At 41.6% G+C, this 23,849-nt stretch overlaps 2 protein-coding genes and 2 non-coding genes across 10 annotated transcripts; 3 read left to right on the top strand and 1 right to left on the bottom strand.

Annotated features, from left to right (window-relative positions):
- Window positions 1-4,079: 4,079 nt before the first annotated feature.
- Window positions 4,080-8,736, top strand: tha1 (threonine aldolase 1). The gene is made up of 7 exons (XM_087844764.1): window positions 4,080-4,436; window positions 5,774-5,857; window positions 5,944-6,032; window positions 6,122-6,307; window positions 7,282-7,419; window positions 7,528-7,720; window positions 7,986-8,736. The coding sequence occupies exons 1-7, from the start codon at window positions 4,148-4,150 to the stop codon at window positions 8,291-8,293; spliced, it is 1,287 nt and encodes a 428-aa protein (XP_087700890.1). The 5' UTR covers window positions 4,080-4,147; the 3' UTR covers window positions 8,294-8,736.
- Window positions 8,737-9,101: 365 nt separating this feature from the next.
- Window positions 9,102-9,183, bottom strand: trnal-uag (transfer RNA leucine (anticodon UAG)). Its single transcript has one exon. It is a non-coding gene; the product is annotated as a tRNA-Leu (tRNA).
- A 784-nt stretch (window positions 9,184-9,967) lies between these two features.
- On the top strand, window positions 9,968-22,688 carry eef2k (eukaryotic elongation factor 2 kinase). Of its 7 annotated transcripts, XM_087844757.1 has the most exons (20): window positions 9,968-10,222; window positions 10,800-11,059; window positions 11,525-11,590; window positions 12,410-12,510; window positions 15,808-15,868; window positions 15,952-15,989; window positions 16,706-16,877; window positions 17,424-17,573; window positions 17,665-17,797; window positions 17,885-18,012; window positions 18,490-18,694; window positions 19,442-19,500; window positions 19,732-19,809; window positions 20,037-20,093; window positions 20,297-20,362; window positions 20,872-21,003; window positions 21,217-21,405; window positions 21,499-21,623; window positions 21,786-21,964; window positions 22,175-22,688. In XM_087844757.1, the coding sequence occupies exons 2-20, from the start codon at window positions 10,811-10,813 to the stop codon at window positions 22,282-22,284; spliced, it is 2,298 nt and encodes a 765-aa protein (XP_087700883.1). In that variant the 5' UTR covers window positions 9,968-10,222; window positions 10,800-10,810; the 3' UTR covers window positions 22,285-22,688. The 7 variants fall into 7 exon arrangements, with proteins under 7 accessions (XP_087700883.1, XP_087700885.1, XP_087700884.1 ...); XM_087844759.1 differs by lacking the exon at window positions 11,525-11,590; XM_087844758.1 differs by lacking the exon at window positions 20,037-20,093.
- Window positions 22,689-23,622: 934 nt separating this feature from the next.
- trnal-aag (transfer RNA leucine (anticodon AAG)) lies at window positions 23,623-23,704 on the top strand. The gene has a single exon. It is a non-coding gene; the product is annotated as a tRNA-Leu (tRNA).
- Window positions 23,705-23,849: the final 145 nt, after the last annotated feature.

Raw genomic sequence — 23,849 nt, 5'->3', positions numbered from 1 at the left:
AACAAAACACGAGAGAAAGGCACGCAGCTCTGCGCACACGCAGAGAAGAATGCGAGAGCGCGGTGCCAACAAGGATCCCGTAAAAACTCGGGACATTTCCCACTTCCTTTGTCTTATCACACTTATCCATCACTGCTTGCTTGTCTTGCTTACTGATGCATCTTTATCTCTCTCTCTTCATGGCTCTTGTGGGGCTCTCGAGACCGACTGCGGCCTTTTTACAAGGCTGATGTTTGCTAATGACTTTTAATGATGACTGGTTATGGCTCATAAAACCTGGCTGTGTTACTGGCATTATCAAGTTTGACTACAGCACAGTGCCGTGCTGATGGCACACACTGGGGTCCTTATCAGGTGATTAAAATCAGAAAAGACAGTAAGGCCATCCTTGTGAGTGGGAAATGTGCGTGAGGGTGGGGGTAGGGAGGGCGCTGGTGCCTGTAATGCAAATGTGGCCCTAATAATTGCAGCACACAGAGCAAAAATCAGTGTCAAATGGAGGAGAGAGGTGTTTTGTAATAGACGCGCCTCACTCCCAGCCAGTTTTGATCAGCGGTGGAGAAATTCCCACAAACCTTCACCTCCAAATATTGACTTAGTCTCAGGGACGTGACGGAACTGGGGCTTTGTTACAGATAAAAACAGAGGATAGTGCCAGTTTAGTTTGGGCCCGAGCCTCATCAGAGCACCAGTGTGGAAATGTACCGGAGCTTCAACGCTCAAGCCACCGAGTTAGTTTCGAAAGTGAAGCGAAGACGGGATCGTTTTCAATACTTTTTTATCCAATAAGGAACATTTTTTAAAAGGTTATATGAGTAAAATTACATTTATTTAGCCAATCCTTGTATGTCGCTTCTTACAAACCTATTTTCGTTGTGTTAATTTTAAACTTCAGGCAGGTGTATTTAGAATATCTGCTGACTCTCTAACCACAGATTACGATGAAATAATCCAAGAGTGCAAACCTCCACTCTGTGGGGAGTATTTACTTTAATAGGAATAGTATTTTATTTTGTAAAGATTCATTTTTTTTCTTTTTAACCCTACTTGTAGAAGTTTGTAGTGCAGTAAAAATCCATTAATGGTAGCATGACAGAGGTTTACTTTGATTACACAAACAGTATGTAGATAATGGATAATAGCTATTGATTTGTAAATAGGTGGTCATGAATAACTTGAGCTCATTATTTAATATTATACTGCGGGCAGCTCATTCTCTTTCTTTTGATGATACTTTCTTTTTAAAGATAAAACACATTTTGGGGTCAACTTGAAAGAAAAATAGATGTAAAATGTAAAAGTGAGGTCAGAGGTCACATGACATGATATTTCTCTTGTGGATGCAAGCCCAGTCTACACCCCCCCTTTAAAGTCTTGCCAGAATTAGCTCAAAACCTTGCGAACTATCGCATTTACAGACAGAATGACACGCAAACGCCACCAATCTTACTTGTAAATGTGGGATATCTAAAATATTTTATTCAGAAACATTTCAAATCTTTTAGATTGCTGAAATATCTGAAAATATCACTCAGAATAAGATGCCTGATGGTGGAATAATTACTACTAAATTACAAATTACTTGTAAATTAAAGCCTATAATGTTAAAAACATACATTTCTTTCAGGGTCCTCACAATCCACCACACCAGTGGACTGTAAATGTCACGCCAGTCAGACTCAGCCTTTCAGCTCAGCATGGGGATAAATGTCAGGTCCAAAGTGGATGTGTGACCCTTGAAGAATCTTGAGGTGTCATAGTTATTTCAGAGTATTCGTGGCTACAACACGGCATAAACAAATCGTGCAAAGTGGCACAGGAGCAGACAGATAAACGCGCACAGGTGCACGGACACATTTATGAAACACATGCCGGACAAACTGCGGTCCGTGCTGAGAGTTACAAGGCAAATGTGTTCAAATTCAACATGTGTGCTACACAGGACACGACTGATCTGCTTTTAGATTATTATTAGAAACTCACTCACAGACCAGGTGAAATAACTTTAATTTTCACCCATTCATCTAGATTTTGGTGTTTAAATGATACTAGTGTACAGTGTTTTCTGTTTTTTCAGTATTAGATAACAGACATTTTAGATGTCTGTCATAGATAAAGCAGCATTATGTGTGTAGAGCTGTTAAAAAGTTATTTCTGTGTAAATTATAGTAAATAGAAGATATAAACAAGCCTTAAAAGTTCTGAATAAGAAATCCCAGCAGTATCATTGCAGTGAGATTTGTATTAAACACAAAATATTCCATTTTGAGAACATAATTTTGCACTCAAATGCACATTCTTGGCTTTAAAGTCATTCGTTATGCCTCCAACTTTACTTAGAGACGATGACGACAGCTGAAAGGGGCCGACTGTTCCTAAAAGAAGCGTTGCCTTTGCACAATCCCCAAATCCAGAACGAGTTGAAAATGTGTAGATTTTCATATCTTTCCATGTCGTGCAAAATATAAACTGATGGGATAGGTTGCTTGTTAAATGAGGTGTGTTATAGATGAAAGAATTAACATCTGTGTGTGGGACTGTGTGTTACCTTCCAAGGAACTGCAGATTGAAATGATCTAGTAGCCAAATGTGGTTCAAAGACTTTTTTTTAATGTTATTAAATCAGTGTTTTTGTGTGTGGGGCCTGAAAAATAAAGAACAAAACTAAACTAAACATACAAGGGACAAATAACCTCCCAATTAATGTCATTTTTTGAAGCCTGTAAAGCTCCGTTTATTGTGTAGTTTAGGACAATATATGCACCACAAGCTACAGCCTCATAAGTCTTTTACAAACAATATAAACACTGTTTTAAAAAAAGTTTTTTTTAGGCTGCTGATTCACCCTGTGAACGCTTTTGAACATACATGCAGATTTCTTAGGAGAAGAAGGTGTGGGCGTAGGTTTTTGGGTAATAGCAAGACTCATAAGCAGGGATCAGGTCTTTCCCTGGGCATTTTTGTAATTTCCTTGACTTCTGGGGAATTCTGTAGCTTTATGGTGTAAATTAATGATAAAAATGTATCAACTGCCCCGATGGTTTCCTAAATACATTCTCTGTTTGGTTCATGTTTTTATTGGGAGTAAAAATGCATTTGTTGCAGGCGATACGTTTCCTGTGTTCCATGAAATCTAGATCTATGAGCATAAAGGAAACACACCACCCCGACTATTTGAAACACATGCAATTTTCCCCCTCAGTGAGAACATGAAAGAAGCAGTAATGTTACTTATGAAAACAAACAGGCAAGTATAGTTGAATTGCCACCTGGTGTTGGATTTTTTTGTTTTCTTTCACTTAAAAACGACATTTGCATCTTAAACCACTGTGGAAAAAAGTAATGCATCAGAAATCAAGGAAATTAAGTCAAGTCAGACCCATGAATGTAGGTTTTCCAGATCACGATAGTCCTATTAACTTGGAAAGAAAATGACTGGACTTCTTTAAGCGTCATGAAGATGTTTCGCCTCTCATCCTCTTCAGACAACCTCACACATGTTTTAAGCAAGGAAGGCAATCATCACGGGTCAAGTGCAGTTTAACATGGCACCTGTCAATATCTTTTCTCTGCACACATTATAAAAAATAATTCAAAAACTGAAAAAAGACAAAAAATGCAGTTACTTAAAGTAGATGTGCATATGTGACCCTTGTTTTTCACATGAAGTGAGACAGCGCAATGTGCAGACGCATCCCTGCAGAAATAATGTTGAGAACCTGACAGAACAGTGGCTAAAATGACAGCTCACGGTTTGAAAAAGTGCTTTGAAAAGAAAAGGGCCGAGTCTGAAAAGACCATCAAACAAACTTCAGTTTTTTTTTGTGCTTAACAAGCACAAAGTGTCAGCAGAGCTGCTTCAGATAAAATGCAGTTTATATGTCTTTCACGCGCCCTTCATCCTCACCAGGACTAACCTAACGAGTGTACACGTGTGCAATAATAATAATAATAATAATAATAATAATAATAATAATAATAATCTTTGCTGGAATTTTAGCGCCATCTTGAGGTCCAGGCCGCTTTGCGCACTTGGATGCGCCTATAGGTCATCCATTAACTTCCCTTGCAGTCAATGATTATCGATTACAACTCCACCGATACAAAGTTCGGTAATAACAGTGAAAATGATTGAGAAGGGACCATCATGGCGTTAAAAACATCTTCCTGCAGGCTTTTATTTAAATTCATCCATCAAGGTGTCGTGGCACCGCTCGCTGCCCAAAACGCCCTCCGCTCCGTGCTGGGATGCAGCTCCACGAGGGGATACTACAACTCTGGAAAGCCTAGCTACGCTGGACCCGGAAGGGCGGCCCACGTCCGGGTGGTGGACCTCCGTAGCGACACGGTGACCAAGCCGGGTCCGGCCATGCGCCAGGCAATGGCGGAGGCCGAGGTGGGAGACGATGTGATGGGAGAAGACCCGACAGTTAACGGTTAGAGTCGAAGAAAGAGTTAAATGCTGCTTTAAAATGTTTTTCTGTTCTCGTTAAATTATAACTGACCCCTTGTCTGGTCTGTGTGTATTTTTATATTTGCACCAGGCTAGTTTAGTACCTCTTAGTTACTTATATATACCCATACCAGAGTTTCCACATTCAAGCACTGATCATTTGGATTATCCAATACAGGATGACCCAGTTTTCTTCTCTTCTATAAGGTGGTCACATCCCAAACGTGTGCTATTCCCGAGAAAAGTACTGTATGGCTTACTTTTACATTAATTTTTTTAAATGATCAGATTATTGACAGAAAATTCCTTTTACAAATGGAAAATTTATTGAACCATCTAAAAATTGTAAAATAAATAAATAAATAAAATAAAATAAATTACATTAAAAATTTCCATATATGACTTTTAATTTGTGTCGTATTTGCTATTTTGCGACATTTTTAACAGCTTAAAAATTGATTGTGGTGTGAAAAAAAAACTTTAGTTAAAATAATTTTTTTTTTTTTTTTTTTTAAATAATGGTTTGTGAACTTGGAAAATGAACTAAAATAAAATGTAAATATAGACAAAATATCCTTCATTTTAGTCTTTGTCAGTTCGGTGCCTGCCTGAACGTTTGGATCATTTTCCTAAAACCTGCCTTTAATATAAGCCTTCCATACAGTAATACTTAAAATGAAGAATTTGCATAATTATGGTTAAGGAACTGACCTCACAGCTCATTGTTCCTTCAGTGGGCTGGTTTCAGTCATTATGCAAATGTACTGTTTATGAGATTGGGGAAACCTGCAGTCAGCTGAGACTGAAAAAGTCACTTGGATGAGTGGCGAAACGTTTCTCCCAGAAAAAGCTACGTCCAGATGAACAGAATCAACTTTTGGAAAAAGAAGAAAAGTATCACTGAAACTGATAAGAACTAAACTAAAACGAAACATTTCCAAACAATAAAACCTCCTCTGACATCAACAATGCATTTTCAGTCAGAGAACCGCTGCTCACTGGACATTTTCTCTTTTTCAGACAACTCTCTGTAAACTCTAGAGATCATTGTGTAAGAAAATCTCACCAGGTCAGCAGTTTCAGCCTGTCTGCCACCAACAGCTGTGCCACGTTCAAAGTCACTTAAATCAACTATCATGCAGACAAAACTCTCTCCAAGTAAAACAAAGGTCTTTATGCTGACTCTGCAGTCTATATGACAAAATCCTCTCTGTCCTTTGAACCATGCCTAGAGAAATGGTTTACTGCACTGCAGTCTTCTAAAGTCTTTGCATTTTTGTATGTGAAATGCTGCTCAAACCTAAAGCGTGATGTCTGCAGAGTTACAGAAAATTGCAGCGGATATGTTCGGGATGGAGGCCGCCCTGTTCGTCCCCTCTGGAACGATGAGTAATCTCATTGCAGGTCAGTTTTGCTTTCACCTGGCAGTGTGTGAATTAGTCTTAACTAGTCCTGGATGGTCGCAAACATGCCTGCATTTCATCCAACAGTGATGGTGCACTGCAGGGAGCGGGGCGACGAGGTAATCGTGGGGGACTTGTCCCATTTACACATCTACGAGCAAGGAGGTAGCGCTCAGGTGAGTGTGCCGCAGCAGCTTCATCCATGATGGGTTTTTTTTGTAACTAGACAAGAGTGTGTGTGTGTGTATTTGTTGTGTTGATACAGCTGGCTGGCGTGCACTCCACCACGGTGACCACGCTCCCCGATGGGACGTTTGACCTGGAGCAGCTGGAGTCAAAGATACGCCACGGTTACCCAGACCCCCATTACCCACGATCACGGCTCGTATGTGTGGAAAACACGCACAACATTCAAGGGGGACGTGTGCTACCTCTGGCTTTTCTGCAGGAGGTGTGTGTGCATGGCTTTCACTTTGATTAGTCTGACCCCAGATCCACTTTGCATCAGTCCAATTTAAGCAAACTTTGTCTCAGAGAAGATGTCAGTATTTCTGGATTATGTGTCCATATGGCTTCTTCTTTGATAGAGTTTTGACCTGCATTTGTGGACGGCACAATGTTCATAGGCAGTGATTTCTAGAAATGTTCCTGAGCCCATGCAGTGCTTTCGGTGACTCATGCCTGATTTTAACACAGTGCTGCCTGAGATCACAAGGAAAGTAGCTCCTTAACTGATGGTTCAGGGTCACCTGATCCAGACCCAACTATAAGCCTTTTCAAAAAGGAAAGTTTTAAGTTTAATCTTAAAAACAGAAAGGGTGTCTGTCACCTGAACCCAAAGCAGGAGCTGGTTCCTCAGGAGAGGCTTTTACAGCCTCCAAGAACTTCAAGAAACCCTGTAGGTCGAAACTAAAGTGCTCCACTGGGATGATAAGATACTGTGAGGTCTTAAGGCTATGATGGGGTGAACTTTGTGTTTAAAGGGAAAGATTTTGAATGAAATTCTGTATTTAACAGAACAGAAAAGCTAATATTTGAGAAATATGTTCTCTCCTTGTGCTCCCTGTTCAGTACAGCGTGTTAGCCAAAGTAGTACGGACGTACGGTGGCGTGAATCATTTCACTGCTCGCAGCAGAGACCACAGTTTGGGTCATATACATTTGGTTATCATTTGAAATACATTGTTAATTAAATTTCTTCAATTATTATTAAAGATAGCTTTTCTTGGTTGCCATGGGGATGTATCCCCGGAGACTTTGTTGTAGACTCGTAGTCTCCGGCAGGAAGACTTCCCATTGAAATGTATTATTTACAGAGTCATGCTGATTGCCACATTTTGATGCAAAAGCAATAGTGATTCGTGCCTTATTAAAATTTAATGATGTGATGCGATCATGTTTGGATGGTTTGTTTCCATGTTTAAGGTGCGTGCTTTAGCAGATCGAAATGGTCTGTCCGTTCACATGGACGGAGCCCGGGTAATGAACGCCGCTGTAGCTCAGGGAGTGCCTCCATCTGCCATACTGCAGCACACAGACACTGTTAGTGTGTGCCTCTCCAAGGTGGGTTTGAGGGATATAAACACACACACACACAAAGAAGTCAAGATTCATCTTAACCAAAGGTGAAACTGGATTAATGTAACAATCAAAATCCTGGGTGTGTATCAGGGTTTGGGCGCCCCAGTTGGTACCGTGCTGGCTGGACCCAAGGACTTCATATCCAGAGCGGTGCGGTGTCGCAAAGCACTCGGTGGGGGAATGCGGCAGGCTGGCATACTGGCAGCAGCTGGAAAACTCTCCTTACAGAATATGATTGGAAGACTGGAGGAGGATCACGGCAATGCAAAAATCTTTGCTCAAGGTGAGTAACTACCTGGTTATTCCATGAAAATTCAATCCACGTGACTTCCTCAGGATCTGCTGTTTTTTTATGCAATAACTTTAGCATGTTTAATGAAGCCATGCAAAATCTTACCTTTATATAGTGAATGTTTTCTGAGTTCTAGAGGCTTGAATTACTGGAATTTGACTGATTTTACATGAATACCTTTCAATGAAAATTAAATACTTTACTGGCTCCCGCTTTATTCCTTTGTGTAATTAGCTTGTTTCTTCTCCACGCTCAGCTCTTCTTGACTGCAATCCTAACTTGTTCGCTGTTGACTTGGCTGCCGTGGAGACAAATATCCTGCGTTTCGGCCTGCAGGATCTCAGTTTGAGTCCCAGCGAGTTCTGTGACCGCATGGCTCAGGTTAGCGAGAGTGAGGAGGCTGCACTCGGGCAGGGGATACAGGTTCTCATGTACCCTCATTTTGGGAACTCTGTCAGGGCCGTGTGGCATCTTGGGATTTCTCCTGAAGACACTCAGCTGGCCATCCAGAAAATGCAGTTTGTGGTTTCTCAGCATGTGATGGAAAATAGCAGGGCCCAGTGAAACCCAAGTCAGGATGAAACCTAATCTTAGAATGATTACAGAGTAATGTAGACTGTGAAAAATGGGACAAACACTACTACAAGCATGTGAATCTGTTAAATGTAATTAAGCACAGTGTCTTGAATTTTATTTTGCGCCCTTATGATTTATCTTTTATTAAAGAGATGTGTGCAAATACAACAAAGGGCACAGATGATGAAGACCTTCGTCCATTTTACCTGTGCAGCTCTCTGTAAGAATTTATATTAATCATTAATATACGTTCTTTATATTATTTTAATGAATATAATATTGAGGACTCTGTTGGAAAATGGCCCATATTTCTGTACCCTGCTTAAACTTTAGCAAACTTTAGAAATCTGTCAACAGTTTTGGCAACTTTTATTACCGCTGACTTTCTTTATTTTTTCAAATGTAAATAAAAGCAATAATAAAAACATGAAAGAAGCTTCTAAGAAGCATTTGTCACCTCATTTGTATGTTCTTATTTACTCACAGGTGTTTCCATCATCATAAAGTGGTGCAGAAAAGGCCCCAAATCATCAGAAATTAAAGAAATAATAATAAAAAAAACCCTTCAAATGTCCTGGTGGTGGGTGACTGTCTGTTTTAAGGTGTCCTCCAAAATTCTCAAAGCTTGTTTTTGGCCACAAGATGGCACTACAATATCAGACCTCGAGTTTTTATGACTATAAGCAACAACAAAAAAGTGGAAATCAATTCTGGTATCTGGTTTTTATAACCAAAAAAGAAAAAGCATATTCGATATGTCAATACTTGTCGTGGTGAAGAAGGCAAGAAAAAGTTCTGGCAGCGGTGGGATTCGAACCCACGCCATCGAAATGACTGGAGCCTAAATCCAGCGCCTTAGACCACTCGGCCACGCTACCGTGATACCACACGTCAGACACATATCTATTTATATGACGGGAAACACCATGTTCTTATTCACGTTATACCATTGATGATGTAGTTTCACTACTACTAATACTAATAACTTTCTTCGAGCACATAATTATATTTGTAGTTATCACTGAAGCCCTGGACGGATAAGGCACTGCTAATATTTTTAATAAGAGCTAAAGAATGGTAAATGGTCTCTATTTCTATAGCCTCTTTACTTGGTCCTAAGGACCCCAAAGCGCTTTACACTATACACAATCATCCACCCATTCACACACAGGTGATGGCAAGCTACGTAAAGAACGTACTCCCAACCCAGTGTTAAGGTAGCTAAAGCCATTTTGGAGCCCTGTTATACAAGTAAATATTTGCAAGGATGTTTGGCTTGTCACCTGCACGATAGCTATTAAATGGCATGTAAGTGCGGTCGTAAAGTTTCCGATGAACCTCCGTGTTGCCCCACGTGGCCTGTTTAGCTAGGCAACAATTGCTTGGACTGCCACTTTGGAGGACGGACGGTACAAACGATTCTGCTCGTGGTACTGTCAAATGCTCCTGTGAAAGTACACAATTTTGCTTTTTTGCGGCCTGGCTGTACGATAATAATTTTAACTATTGCTACTTACGCTGTTTTTATTTGTTTGCCAGATCTAATTGAGACCTGTCAGAAGTCTTTTCTTCCTTACCGCTAAACACTCATTTCCGATTTATTTTTCTATTTCCGACCGTCCTGAACGCAGCAGGACGCAGGGGCGTGGCCAACAGAGAACACAGTGATACGTGCGGAGGGAAGCCTTCGCCGTGGTGGACGGAACAAGAACAAAACCCCTGTGCCAGGCACGTCCCGGACCTTGAGGATACCGCGGAGAACTAGGAGGCATCCACTCTTGCTTTGGTCTCAGAGGAGGGGTGAACTCCTGCTCCTGGAGCCCTGACTATTGCAAGTGCAAAACAATACCGAGAGACGGAAGAAGACCGAGGTGACTGGATTTGCTGTCACAGTCTGTCAAGATTGAGGGATTAGAGGTGTGTCTTTACATCCGATTATACATTGGCTGGTCATTTAATACTTTTACTATAACATATCTAACAGCAGGTCGCGATAGATTAAATTAGAAGATGATTCGTTGTAGGAAACTCCACTGCTGCATGCTGTAGTTGTACAACAGGAATGGCTGCTGCTAGATGTTTTACAGCGGGGGGGACATTGAACCTGCAGAAGCATGTTCTTGAGTGTGCATTCCTATGCTCCTACTTTAAAAATCTCAGCGCACAGTAACCTGTGATTACAGAAGGACCGACTGACTTGCTAGATAACACAGATAAAATGAATGGAAATGCTTTTGATTGCTGGTGGCCTTACTGATAACTTAGAGCTCCCATGATGTGTGTTGTTGAATGAAATCTTTGGCTGTAACTTAAATGTGAAGGTCTGGCCCCCTTTGAAGTCCTCACATTTGGTGTAAGAGTTATGCAGCCATCATCCATGCTTGTTTTGGACATACACTAACATGGCTGCCACCTGGTTCCCTGACTGTGCACTCTGCATGTGACTGTTTTTTCCCTACTTCCAGTCCATTCTCACACTCTGTTGTCAAAACAGCAACAGAAACCATGGAGGACGAACTCATGTTCAGCATGGAGGAGGATGGCAGCGCCAAGAGACCCTCTGCCCAGCGGAGTGCCCTCAAACACAGAGCATCCTCCCTCAGCGAGTCCAACGCCAGCGAGGATGATGACGAAGACCACTTCATCTGCCCCATCCTGGACGATTCGGCCAAAGAAGTGTGCAGCCACCTTAAAAACCTGGTTTATGCACGGCAGCTGTCAAACTCGCTCCCTAAATCCCACTTCATGTACAGGGTGAGATATAAGACGTGGGGATATGACAGTTTGTTGTGCTGATGCATCATCCCCACCTCAATTCTGCAATGTTTCTGTTTGCCTTTTAAGGTGTGACGATACGCGCATGCCTGCACACACGTTCTGTGTGGCTCGTCTGGTATTTCAACACGTGTGTTTATGTGTTTGCTCGAGTGAAGCGCTGGTCAACCCACCTTTTATTTAAATGTACTTTCTGACAGGAAGCAGCAGAGAGCGGTTTCACCTTGTGATTATGATGTGTGTAAACACAGCTCTCTCTCGCTCCACATCAGCAGGGAGCTGCAACAAAAGCTCAATTCAGTGCGCGCGGCTCTTTAAATTTTTGTGTGGTGGTGTTGCTGTTTCAGAGCCTTCGGGCTGTTAATGTTATCTAAAGTGATGTTGCATACATTTCCTGTTGATGATAAAGGATCCGTTTTCTTGTTGTTGTTTTTTTTTGCATAGAACGAAAAAGAAACAGATACAGTGGCAGGACATCGATCGTACAAGGTTTTGTCTGAGAGTGCACGGGTATGTTTGGATCTAAATCTTGGTTTTTCCTTCTCTCCCTTTTATACCACTGACCATCCACGCCTCCAGCTCCTCACTCTGCCCTTCAATTTGCCTCTCCCTGCTTTTACTTTTAACCACTTCATCCCTCCCGGATCTTGTTCTTTTCTTTTCTTTTTTCTTTTTTCTTTTATTGATAAACATGTGTCGCCTGCTCCTCTTCAACATAAGTGCTGCTCCTTCCTCACTCTGAATAGAAAGACATCTGCTGGACTGTGAGCAGTGGCGCACGAGGAGGACGTGCTGCTGAGCAGCGTAGGTTGGGCCAAGGCTTGGGTTACTTGCTAACAGATTTAGCTTACTCGTGACATCTGATTCAAGTTTTTTTTTTTGCACATGTTCACTTTAAGGTAGCTGTAAGTTATTTTATTTACGGCGACCTTACAGCCCAGAAATCCACTCATAATTTTACCATGTATCCATTCTCCTGTGGTATTTGTTTTCAGTGTCTGCTTCATGTTTGTGTGCTTTGTTGTGAGCCACGTGGTTGTTTTGACTCCCTAAATCGAGAGGGAGAGCCCTCTAATGCAGAAATCATGACATTATAGATTTCAATTGGAGAGCTGATTATAATTGCAGAAAAAACAATGCATGCATTGTTGAGTAAAGAGAACAGACTGGCTTAGAACTGCATTTATTGTGCAGATTAAACGGCTTTGCATGGAAGGGCTTCCCCTCTTTCTTCTGTGTTCAAGCAATCCTGATGTGGGCAACTGACTTTTATTCTGCTCCCGAGCTCATAAGATCTATATAAATTTCTCTATCTTGTTTTTCTACCAGGCAGCATGGCTGCACGCTATCGAAAAGGCGAAAGCGATGCCCGACCCCTGGGCGCAGTTTCACCTGGAGGAGACAGCGACTGAACCCTGCATTCGTTACAGGTCTGACTTTGACTTTGTGGCAAAGATGAAACTCTTTCACAGCAGATTTGACCTCTTCTGTTTGACCCTTTGAGTGTTTACACTGTGCTTCAACAAGTGTTCAGTTAAGTAGAGCTTGTTCCAGCATGTACAGTACCAGAACAAGATCATCAATTTCAGCAGTGTTTTTCCTGTTGTGTGAGAATATTGCTGTGTGCGGCTTATTTTTCTGAATGGGGTTATTTTGGGCCCTCCAACCAAGAGGTTTTGGCCTGAATACAAGAAAATTAAACAGAACTGATACAAAATCATGTTTTTAACGTAATCTCTGTTGATTTAGATTCCATTTACAGAGACAAACAGACATTTGGTCAGAAATCATACGTGAATAAATCTGCTTTTACAGATTGTGCATGCAAGTGTAATTTCTCCCAAAAAACAAGTTCTGTGCCAGGGAAAATAGCCAAATCTTAACCTAATAAATATAAAATGTAGCCAGTATCTAATCATAACATTGTTTGTCAATCGGGAAATTCAAATTAAATCTGCATTAACTGATGTTTTAACCACTCAGGAGCCAGTGCAACAAGCTTTAAATGAAGTTGAAATGACTGAAATGTTTGCATACTGTTGCTTATCGACGTATACAGCAAAAATGTGACAGTCATGTGAGTAATATTTGCCCTCCTTTGGCTCAGTTTGTGGTCTGCAGTAACTGCAGAAGAAGATATCCAACCCTTTAGCGCTTTATGTTCTTTTCCTAGTCGTTAAGTTTGGTGGTGAGCTGGAGGTGTGCAGTGTTTTCTTCTTTTTAGTTTTTCCACCGAAAATAACCGCCTATTATGCAAATGAAAAGCATTAGAGCATCAGTTTTTATAGATATGAGGAAAAAGTGATCTCGGCCTTTGTGTATATCTGTAAAAGTATAAAAAAGTAGTTTTAAATCATTTCGATGAGTTGTTTGGGCTCGTCTTGAACCGACAGCAGACCTCATTTAATCTCTGTTGCTCATATCTCGGTCAGTAGTGCTCTGCTATTATTAACTGTACACAAACATCTCTGGCGTCTGTTGGCCCCATGCACTTGGGTGTGATGCTGAATGTGCATCCAGATATTATGACCACAGAATCCTGTGGCTGCTGCATGAACAGCTCTCACAGTCCAAACTGCAGAAGCACACATGAGTTCACTGGGTGCGGACAAAAAGCAGGAGGAAAAATCCCGTTTCGTAAACAGAAGGAGAGCTTGTATTTGACTGCGGGGGCGGAGGGATCGTCCGGGGTGGGATTTGCCCTCATGCTCCCATTACATGTGCTAATTTTACTCTCGTGTAACCTCACTCCTCTTTGCCCCCCTGCAGGAGGAACTCAGTTGGATGAAAGTCATAGTACGTTGCGTTCCTAAAGCAGAGATTAGATGTTGGAAAGGGAACAGGGCTCGTTTTTCCGTGGGCGGAAAAATAGAGTTTAGAGTTTTAGGACGTGCAGCTGCACTTTTAGTACATCCAGCACACATTTATATCACTATAGTCAACTCCCTTCACTCCAAAATAACGTCAGTCCTAAACAAAATGAATAAGAGAGGTCAAAATGACCTTTAATGAAAAGTCGTTCCCTCCCGGCTACATTCTTCTCTCCTTGTTTTCTTTGTGTGCAAAGGAAACTTGATGCTTGCATGTGCTTCCTTGATAAGAATAATTAATGTGCTGCTGATGGAGAGACTGCACTGGGCAAACATGAACAGAAGTAAGAAGCTTAAATAACTTCTGTGATGAATAGTTTTATCTCTGTTTTCTCGGTGTGCTGGGTTATTGATCGAGGGAGGGGAATGGCTTCAAAAAGGCAGGTCAGCGAGGCGATGGGCCTGTGAATGATTAACAAAGTAATAGGTGGAAAACAGTCTGAGAAAATAAACACGGACATCTTCTCCCCGGCACAGCCGGGTTAGAGGTGCTGCTCTGTGGCTTAAAAAGAAACATGAGCCACAGATGTGTCACAGCAAGAAGACAAGGTTGTAGAGCTGAAGTACACTCGGGTGGGGATCATACACGGGCAGCTGCAGATACATGAGCGTGTATTCATTGCTTTTGGAGTCCTTTAAAGCTGCTCAGTGAAATTTACACCAGTTGGAGACGAGCAGTAGCTAATAGATTAGGCTACACCTAAAATGTATTCTACTTTCACTTTTTTTCCTCAATTCATTCTTCATTTAATTATTAAAAAGAAATGTCCACCTCCCTTTTTTTTTCTAATCTCTAGTTAATGACCTTTATGTCTGTCCAGTCTGCCAGTGTGATGAATAGTTATATTTACAGGGAGGTGCACATCGGGTTACAGCAGAGGTTACAGAAGCTAAATGTCAGTGTTCCTGTTTTACATTATCACCAAACCCACTTCTTCACAGAAGTGCTGTGCACGTTGTTAAGTCAGCTGAACAACGTGTTAGTAGCTGCTAATGCTTTAAACGTTAAAAATCATTAAACCTAAATGTTGTTAACTCATATTATTAGCATGTAAAACAACAAAAAACACAAGTTTATAGTTGATTTTTGTTTTGCAAAACAAAGATGCAAGATGCAATCCTCACATCATCTTTTTTTTTTTTTTTTTTGGGGGGGGGGGGTAATTACTGTATTTGCTATACATTATACAACATTTCTACTATGGCCTCTTAAAACCTTACAAAATGATCTACAACTGTCAAAATAATGTAAAGAAACAAATGGTATGCCTTTATATCCAAAAGATGTGCTGTGTGGAAGTGATGTCAACAGAAGTTGAACTAGGCCTGGGTTGTACTTTCATGTTATACCAGTTCAGACCAGCAGATGGCGTAGTGAACCTTTATTTAACCACTAAAATCTTAAATAGCACATTTGTCTGGAAGCTCGACTCTGCAACTTATTTTATTTTGTTTTTATTTGTTTTTCTGTGGTGGAGACAAACTTCTGTAAATTTCAAAATGCTGAGTGGTAAAATCGTGATGCTGAAAGTTTAAGAAAAATTTGCAGAAAGAAGTATCTTTAATGTTTTGTTTTGTTTTGTTTTTTTTAATGGGTCATATCTCCCTGAAAAATTTGGGTACTGTTTTTTATTCTGTCCTATTCTCAAAAACCTCTCAGAATTACACCCGTTCTATATACACTATTTTGGAGTCGCCCACTCATAAAATCCCGCTGCCTCTTTCAAATGCAGACATTCTGATTGGGTTAGATTGAAGTATTTGAGTTTTAAAAAATACATTGACGTCACCTCCTCTTTTAAATTTTTAATAGTATGTAATTAAATAGATAATTAATATAGCTGTTCATCTTCACAGGTACAATGCCGTTACAGGGGAATGGGTTCAAGACCAGATCCACATGAAGATGGGTACACAGGTACTACACCTCACTTTACTTTAGGAACTCACAGTGTCTTTCTCTCTCATCTAATTTATGTCCCTTTGTCTTGTTTCTCACAGCCTTTTGGGAGAGGGGCCATGAGGGAGTGCTTCAGAGCGTGAGTCTATATTCATCGCTTCATATCTAATGACTGTTGTCCTCATGACGTTCTGGTCTCTTTGTAAACAAAACAGAGGACTATGTCTCTCTTAGATTAGAAAGCAGCGCAGGTCCACATTCCTCACATTTCTCAGTCAGGATAGCAGCAGCTAGCATGTTCATTATTTTCTGAGAAAAACACTAAACAGGCTCTGTGAAGTCTCTTGTGGCGGGACATGGAGCTCATTTTTAACTCTTTCTCATAGTATTGGTTCCCTGGATGTTAATTGGTTAAAATCGCAGTGGGCGGCGCCATCACGGCTGCACTGGCTTTTGCATGGCACTGCAGAATCCCAGAGAAAAGGCCTAACACTCTAATTGTTAAAGGTTAATCATCTGTTATGTTGGGAATGTAAGAGAGGCATCCATCAACCCCCCCCCCCCCCCCCCACCACCACTACTTTAGTTATTTTCCATTTTAAAAAAAAAATCTCCCAGCATCCACCAGCGCAAACATTAAAGGTCCTAAAGAAGTATGTTTTTCCTCTTGGATTTATACACATGTGGATTTAAATCAGTTTTTCTTCTGTGACCCGAGATCACTTGGGGCACATCTGATATCTATTATTTATGAAGAAGGCTTTATTTCTGTATTTTTATCAAGATTGAAACCAGCGAGGGAGTTTCTTTATCTTCAAAGTTATGTAGATTTACTGTGATCCCTTTATCCTGCAGGAAGAAGTTGTCGAATTTCTCACACAGCAGCAACTGGAAGTCGGCGTCCAACTATGTGGCCAAGCGTTACATGGAGACGGTGGATAGAAATGTTTACTTTGAGGACGTCAGGCTGCAGATGGAGGCCAAACTTTGGGGCGAGGAGTACAATCGCCACCGACCTCCCAAACAGGTACGGGAGAAATGAGGTGGTATCGATAAAATCAGGGGAAGTCAACAGAAAGAGTTCGGGAAGACGTACTGGCCTCTGATTGGTGCTTCTTTTTTTTCCAAATATTTATATACTACTCGGATAAGCGGTTGAGAAAAGACTCAAATGTGATTTCCAATTAAATGAAAATTATTTTCCTTTTATTATCTTATACTGACCCTTTAGCTGCTCCCACTTTGAGTTAACTTTCTTATGATTGGCTGCCCCTCACAAACAGAAGACTTGAACAGCAGGTGGGTGGGGCTTCAGAGATGACCATATTAGGGATATCGGCTCTCAGTGACACCATACAGAGCCAAGACCAGAAAAAACTGTCTGTAACGGAGCATTTAGTGAACTCTGGAGCCTTCAGTTTTCGCTTGCAGGTATATATTTGTACATTTACCAATATTTTTAAAAGATCCGGGTCTTATCTTAAGTTGCCTCCTGTCATCTCTTATCACCCTCACCCCCCAGTATCAGAATCAGGTGATGCCTCGTAATCCTCGTTCCGTTTTAAATCCTCAGGTGGACATCATGCAGATGTGTGTGGTGGAGATGACAAACCGACCCAGTAAACCTCTCTTCCACCTGGAGCATTACATCGAGGGCAAGTACATCAAATACAACTCCAATTCCGGCTTTGTGAGGGACGACAACATCCGCCTCACTCCACAGGTGAGTGGTCACCTGTGGAGTGGTATGAATACATGCTAAAGACGCAAGCTGAAGACACAGTCAAATATAATTTCCCTCTTTTCTCCGTCAGGCCTTCAGTCACTTCAGCTTTGAGCGGTCGGGCCACCAGCTGATCGTGGTGGACATCCAGGGAGTCGGCGATCTCTACACCGACCCTCAGATCCACACAGCGAAGGGGACCGACTTTGGAGACGGAAATCTAGGTATGCTTACCTTTCAGCAAACTGCTGCTACAAACTTAGATCAGTAAGTGTTTAAAAAGCTTCAACCTCATCACACCTGTGTTTCAGGTGTGCGAGGCATGGCCCTATTCTTCCACTCGCATCTGTGTAACAAGATCTGCAAAAGCATGGGTCTGACACCTTTCGACCTTTCCCCTGCGGAGATGTCCCAGCTGGACGGCACCAACAAGCTGCTCGTAATTATGTTTTAATCATGCTTTAAATATTAGGGACTGAAATCAGCAGCCTTTAAAGTAGAAGTAGCAGCAGTAGGAATAGTTTGGGGGGGGGGGTTATATTTATTACCTATACTTATTGGCTGGTTTATTACCTGGAAACAAACAACCATCAGTAGCAAAGTGGTGTGAGAGCGAATCACTTCCTGTGTGGACCAGTTTGGGGTTTTTGTTTTTCTTTCTTTTGGAAAGCCAAACTCACAAAAGCTTCCTCTTGCACTTATCCTGCTGAGCTGTTTGGCTTCCTCATTGCTGCTTGCAGCTGTATCTCACTTTGCTCACAGTTTCCATATTTAGGCATGAATGTCTGCTGAAAGTTTATATCCTGGTAGAAGATGTTGGTCTGTGGCTTAAAAGAGCAGACAACAAAAAGAAAGAGAAATTCTGAGTTCTTCCTCTTTTAATTTTCATCTTTCTTCCTTTTTTTTCTCATTGTAGAAGTCAGCCCAGACTGTGCTGAGAGGCTCAGAGGAGCACTGCGGTTCTCCTCGTGTTCGCACCATGTCGGCCAGCCGGGCACCTCCGCTCCTATCCCGCCTGTCTGAGACCTCGTCTGCAGATGAGAGCATGAGCGACATGGAATCGATCCCCTGCTCCCCTCTTATCCTCGCCTGCTCCCCCCCAATTGCAGCTGGCTCTATAGGCAAGTTAGCAATCAGTAAATGCAAGCAAGACCCATTTACTGCAATACTGCACAAAGAAAATGTTACTGCATATATAAAAATGCACATAGTAGTTAGCAAAGTCCAGTCACGAAGCTCTTGGTATTTTAAAAAGGGATGTAACGAGCGAGGTGCGAATCAATTGCCGCATCGCTCTATTTGATTCTAACTAGAACCACGTTTTATTTGATTTATTAAATGAAGCTTAAAAGTAGTGATCTAATCCTTAAACCCATCAGACTTCTATGTAACTGGAAAGTTTTTTACAACCAGAGGAATCCCCCTTGCTGGCTAGTACAAAGAATGGCAGGTTAAGGCAGTAACATGTCCATCTTTCATATACAGTCTATGTTGTGATTCATTCTCAGATCTGGTATTTTCCCATTTTCTCGCTAATTTGAATGAATAAAAGCATTCACACAGACGACTACGTGTAAATAAAGTGCACTAAGAGTACTTGGACAAAGTATTGACAGTGACACGGTCACATGTGCAAAACAAGAGGAACCAATAATCCATTTTTAGCCAGAAGGAGGATTTCAGCGTTGACAGTACTCATGTCGAGTTAGTAGACAGATTAGTGTAGACATTTGTGTCATTGTATGTTACTGGAAATTTGCTAGCAGAGGTATCTAGAGATATCTTGAGATACACAAGTATTCAGACATAGCTTACATGCTGAGGAGCTAAAGTGGTGAGTGGTTTTGCATTTTATTTCCATTTTACAGGCTCGTCTTTTACCGGAATGTATGAACACGACAGAATGAGCAACACAAGCGAACACAGGGTAAGTAAAAACTGATGGTGAGAGTGGCTCTAAACAGCACAAGCAATTAAAGAAAACACGTTTAAAAACACAGCGCTGCATCACCACACCCCCAACCCCAAGCTTCACATTGATTAACAGCATTACTTACATTATTTAAAACTTTATTTAAAACTATATCTGTGTAGCTGACTTGTTGACAAAGATTTACCACCAGGAATCAGAATTTCTTGTCTTAATTTTTGTCTTTAGGAATCAGAAAACGGCGGGGACAGCGGCTACCCGAGCGAGAGGAGGAGTGAAGGAGATCCAAATGACCACATAGATGGGGTAAAGATTTTTGTCTCTGATCAAAAGAAATGGACAGAAGAAGCTTTTAGCTAATCATTAAATGTATTTTTGCTGTGATCCAAATCCCGTTTTTTGGATCCAGTTTGTGAACGTCCTCTTGCATATTACCTGAAATAAGCTTCATCATGCCCCGTCGATGCACTTATTCAACACTTGTTAGATTTCGTGACAGCTGGTTTTACAGTCCGTGTCATATTGTCACATAGATCCATCATCGCTACAACAGACAATATTCAGAGTCGGACGAGGAAAGTGTCAGACGGGTAAAGAAACATAAATATCCCTAAATCCCCTCCTCACCTCGTTCTTAATCATCATCATCACCACTTTAATCAAATAACCCTACTTTAATTTCCCTTTTAACATCATCTTTACTTTTGTTTTCCCATCACTTGTTTAACCATGAAAGCCCCTCCTTACCTCTCCTCTAATTCCACTCCTCCTACTCTTTGTTTCCCCTCACTAGAGGAAGATGGTAGCTCCTCCAAGAGTCTCTGCGAGCTTAAACTCAAACACTCCTGACAACGAATGGGTGATTATTTGCATGGAAGCTCCTGAGCCAGGTGTTTCCCTGTGCAGCGCTTTGCAGTCTTTTTTTGGCCGTAAAGCATAATCTTTGCCTCCAGCATGACGGCTCTGCTTTTCAAACGGTTCCGATTTGTGTGGATTGAACTCGCTGTCGCTATTTTCCTGTTGACGCCTGCTTTATTTATTTAGTGAACGAAAACGATCGGAAAATACAAATGGAGATAAAAAGTGTTACTTGGAACTGAAACACCATCTACCTCCTTTACCTTCGCCTGCTCTGCCATCCCGCTCATTCTCACTTCTATAACTGTGTTTGTGTCTGTATGTGCGCTCCTTTTGCATTAACAGGGATGTACTCCTCCATCTCTGAGCTCAAAGCATACTTTCCTGGATGGGTACACCTCTGAGACTGCAGTGTGACTTTTCAACCATAATATATTTCATGCAGTGAATATCAGATGGTAACTTTTTCTTTTCTTCTTTCTTGGATCTTTGGTGCCTGCTTCTGTTCAGTTGACCGAGGAGAAGTGGACCTTCTATCACTCATCCCGCGCTCACGTCCACCGACCTTCCTGTGTGGCCACCGAGGTGGAACGACTCAACAATCTGCTGCAGAAGAAGATCGGCCAGTCGATTCTTGGAAAAGTAAGAGGAGGAAACATTAGTTCATTTAATGTTTCCGTGCCACTATTTAACTCTGGTCCCATCAACACTAAAAACACTTACATTGTTACAATTTTTGAAATCTTTCTTCGATTCTAAGCATTCAGTTCAGTCCAAACTCCTCCTATCGCAAATCAAACACAATGAGGCAGCTCGGCATGCTTCAAGCGCTTATATTCTTTATCTCCCACCCAGGTCCACCTGGCTATGGTGCGGTACCACGAAGCGGGTCGTTTCTGCGAGAAGGACGAACAATGGGACCAGGAGTCGGCCATGTACCACCTGGAGAGAGCTGCCATGTGTGGAGAACTGGAGGCCATTGTAGCTTTGGGACAGTGCTGTCTGCAGCTACCTCATCATATACTGCCAGACATGGAGCTGGAGGTACTGTGCGCCATCTATTTTCCTTTCTTTTGTTGAGCTTATTTCACAGGGTGGCTTTATATTCTGATGTGTGTGTGTGTGTGTTGTTGGCAGGATAATGCAGGAAACAGGATGAGAGGTTTCAAGTATCTGCTGCAGGCTGCTGAGGCTGGCGACAGATCTTCTATGATCATAGTGGCCAGAGCCTTTGATACTGGAGTCGGTCTGTCTGCTGACAGGTGAGTGAAGGTTCATTCAAAGCAGATGTTTCAGGTGAAACGTAGGAATCCTGCCTTTGCTTGATAGTACTTCCCTCTTGTGGCCGGTTGGATTTTTACAGTTTCTTTTTTTAAGTGGTGGTGATTTGTGAGTTACAGCATTTTATCCTTTTGCCTTCACAGAAAGCAGGACTGGGCCGAGGCCGTTCACTGGTACGACAGTGCGCTGAACATGATGGACTACGACGAAGGAGGAGAGTTCGATGGGACCCAGGACGAGCCTCGCCACCTTCTGCTGGCCAGAGAGGCAGAGATGTACCAGGAGGGAGGCCACAACCTCGCCGCAGACCCACAGAGAGCAGGTTCAACCCGATGCCGAGTGCAGAATTTTAACTTCAAGAAATCGTACACCAGTTTCTGTCTGACCGTTTTCCCAGTGAAGCAGTAGGGCTTGTGATTTTGATCTGTGGCACGGAGAAGCTTTAGTCTCATATGATGGTCGTGGGGTTGGGGTTCATTTCTGTTTGGTGGAGCGACTGCCTGTAACATCTCATTCTGTCTGTCTCCTGCAGGTGACCTTTTTACTGAAGCTGCAGAAGCCGCCATGGCGGCCATGAAGGGTCGACTGGCTAACCAGTACTACATGAAAGCTGAAGAAGCCTGGGCACAAATGGAGGAGTAACCCTCCATTTTTCTTTTTTTTACACATTCTGGGTAAAACCTGAATGACTTCAGTTTACATTACTGTTTTTATGACAGATTTTTTTGGTGTTGGTGGTTTGTTTGTGTGCGCGTTTGGTGTGTGTTGAGCCATTCAGCATCAGACTTTTATCTCCAGAATTCTTTCTGTATGGTTGTAAACCTAGATTTTACTCCTCATTTCTTTCATTTCATGTCTATATTAACCTTTAGAGTTAAGTTAATGTGATTCTATGAATGAAAAGGTCTGACCTATCAAAAAAAGAAGATTGTTTACTTATTTTGACCCAGATGTTAACATGTTTATGTTTAAGAGAATATGTGTGATAAAGAAAAGTGCTTGGAATATGAATCTGTAAAATAAAATTTTGCCTTTCTTTATACCAATCATGATCCTGTTGTGATTTTTCTAACTAGTGGAAGGACTCTTGTAACCTAAAATGAGGGTGTATTGTGAGTGTCATAACAGAAACATTTTACCTTAGTTTTTTTGCACCATTAACTAAAATAAGTTAATTTGCAGTCAGATTGGTTATGGGACAAAAGAAAACAGGTAAATGCTTCAGCTCACTAGTCTTGTTTTTCTTTGCAGTTTTCTCTGATCCCGGAGCTCAGAGATATGTCACCACTTTGCCAAGTTCTGGAAGAAGACCCATACTATTATCCTCAGATAAGAGGAAGTTTCAAGCCTGTGATGAACTGTAAACTGCTGTAGTGCAAGTTTTACATCATGAACTGAGAGGGTCCGACAAAGAAAGAAGCCCCCAAAATCCGCTTACAAGAAATATGCAGTGGCCCACATGGGCAAAGCAAATCCCTTGAAAAAAAATCTTGATGGTCAACTAAGAAAAAGATTAAGTTGTAGTATATCTTAATTGACCACGATGGCAAGAGTAATTTTTTCAGAATAAACATGAGGTTTTCAAACAGATGACGTACGTACGACGTACACTTTTTTGTTGTAGCTATCTGTCTTAACAGCAGATCCACTCACACTACGAAGCTGATTAGGAAGGTTGACTCTGTGCTGCAGACATGATTTGAAGTTAAAGTCTGTAACGACTCCTCTCTGTCTATTGAGGACACGTTTATTCTGTATTTGCTGCTGCAGTCTCAATAAACGAGCTTAATAGAAGTGCAATAATTAAAAAACATTATTTTTAATTGCCCAGGAGACTTCAGGGTATATTTTGCATGTCCTTGGATTTCATATTACATCATTTTTGTCTGAAGTCCATTTAAAACGGGTACAACCCAAACTTTGTAGTCGGGAGGCTTTATATTTGCTATTAGTCTCTGTTTCAATGTCTCGTATCACAACGGTAGCGTGGCCGAGCGGTCTAAGGCGCTGGATTAAGGCTCCAGTCTCTTCGGGGGCGTGGGTTCGAATCCCACCGCTGCCAGAATTTGTTTTTCCCGTTCTATTCACGAAACAATTTTATCTGAAAACTTAAATTGTCCACAAGTAATACCTAGGAGTATTTGGTTATGAATGAAGAACGTACTAAAATAATGACACAAGCGGACTCGCTGTGCATTATGGGCGCG

This window comes from Neolamprologus brichardi, chromosome 8 (genome assembly GCF_056152115.1).
Source record: "Neolamprologus brichardi isolate AB-2024 chromosome 8, ASM5615211v1, whole genome shotgun sequence".
Lineage (NCBI taxonomy): Eukaryota > Metazoa > Chordata > Actinopteri > Cichliformes > Cichlidae > Neolamprologus > Neolamprologus brichardi.
This window is presented reverse-complemented; position numbering and strand designations above follow the sequence as displayed.

Coding starts and splice junctions, on each gene's coding strand:
- eef2k (XM_087844757.1), top strand. CDS start 10,811: ATGGAGGACGAACTCATGTTCAGCATGGAGGAGGATGGCAGCGCCAAG. Junction 15,990..16,705: donor ATGAGGGAGTGCTTCAGAGC/GTGAGTCTATAT, acceptor TTTATCCTGCAG/GAAGAAGTTGTCGAATTTCT. Junction 18,013..18,489: donor ACGGCACCAACAAGCTGCTC/GTAATTATGTTT, acceptor TTCTCATTGTAG/AAGTCAGCCCAGACTGTGCT.
- tha1 (XM_087844764.1), top strand. CDS start 4,148: ATGGCGTTAAAAACATCTTCCTGCAGGCTTTTATTTAAATTCATCCAT. Junction 5,858..5,943: donor GATGAGTAATCTCATTGCAG/GTCAGTTTTGCT, acceptor TTCATCCAACAG/TGATGGTGCACTGCAGGGAG. Junction 6,308..7,281: donor CTCTGGCTTTTCTGCAGGAG/GTGTGTGTGCAT, acceptor TCCATGTTTAAG/GTGCGTGCTTTAGCAGATCG.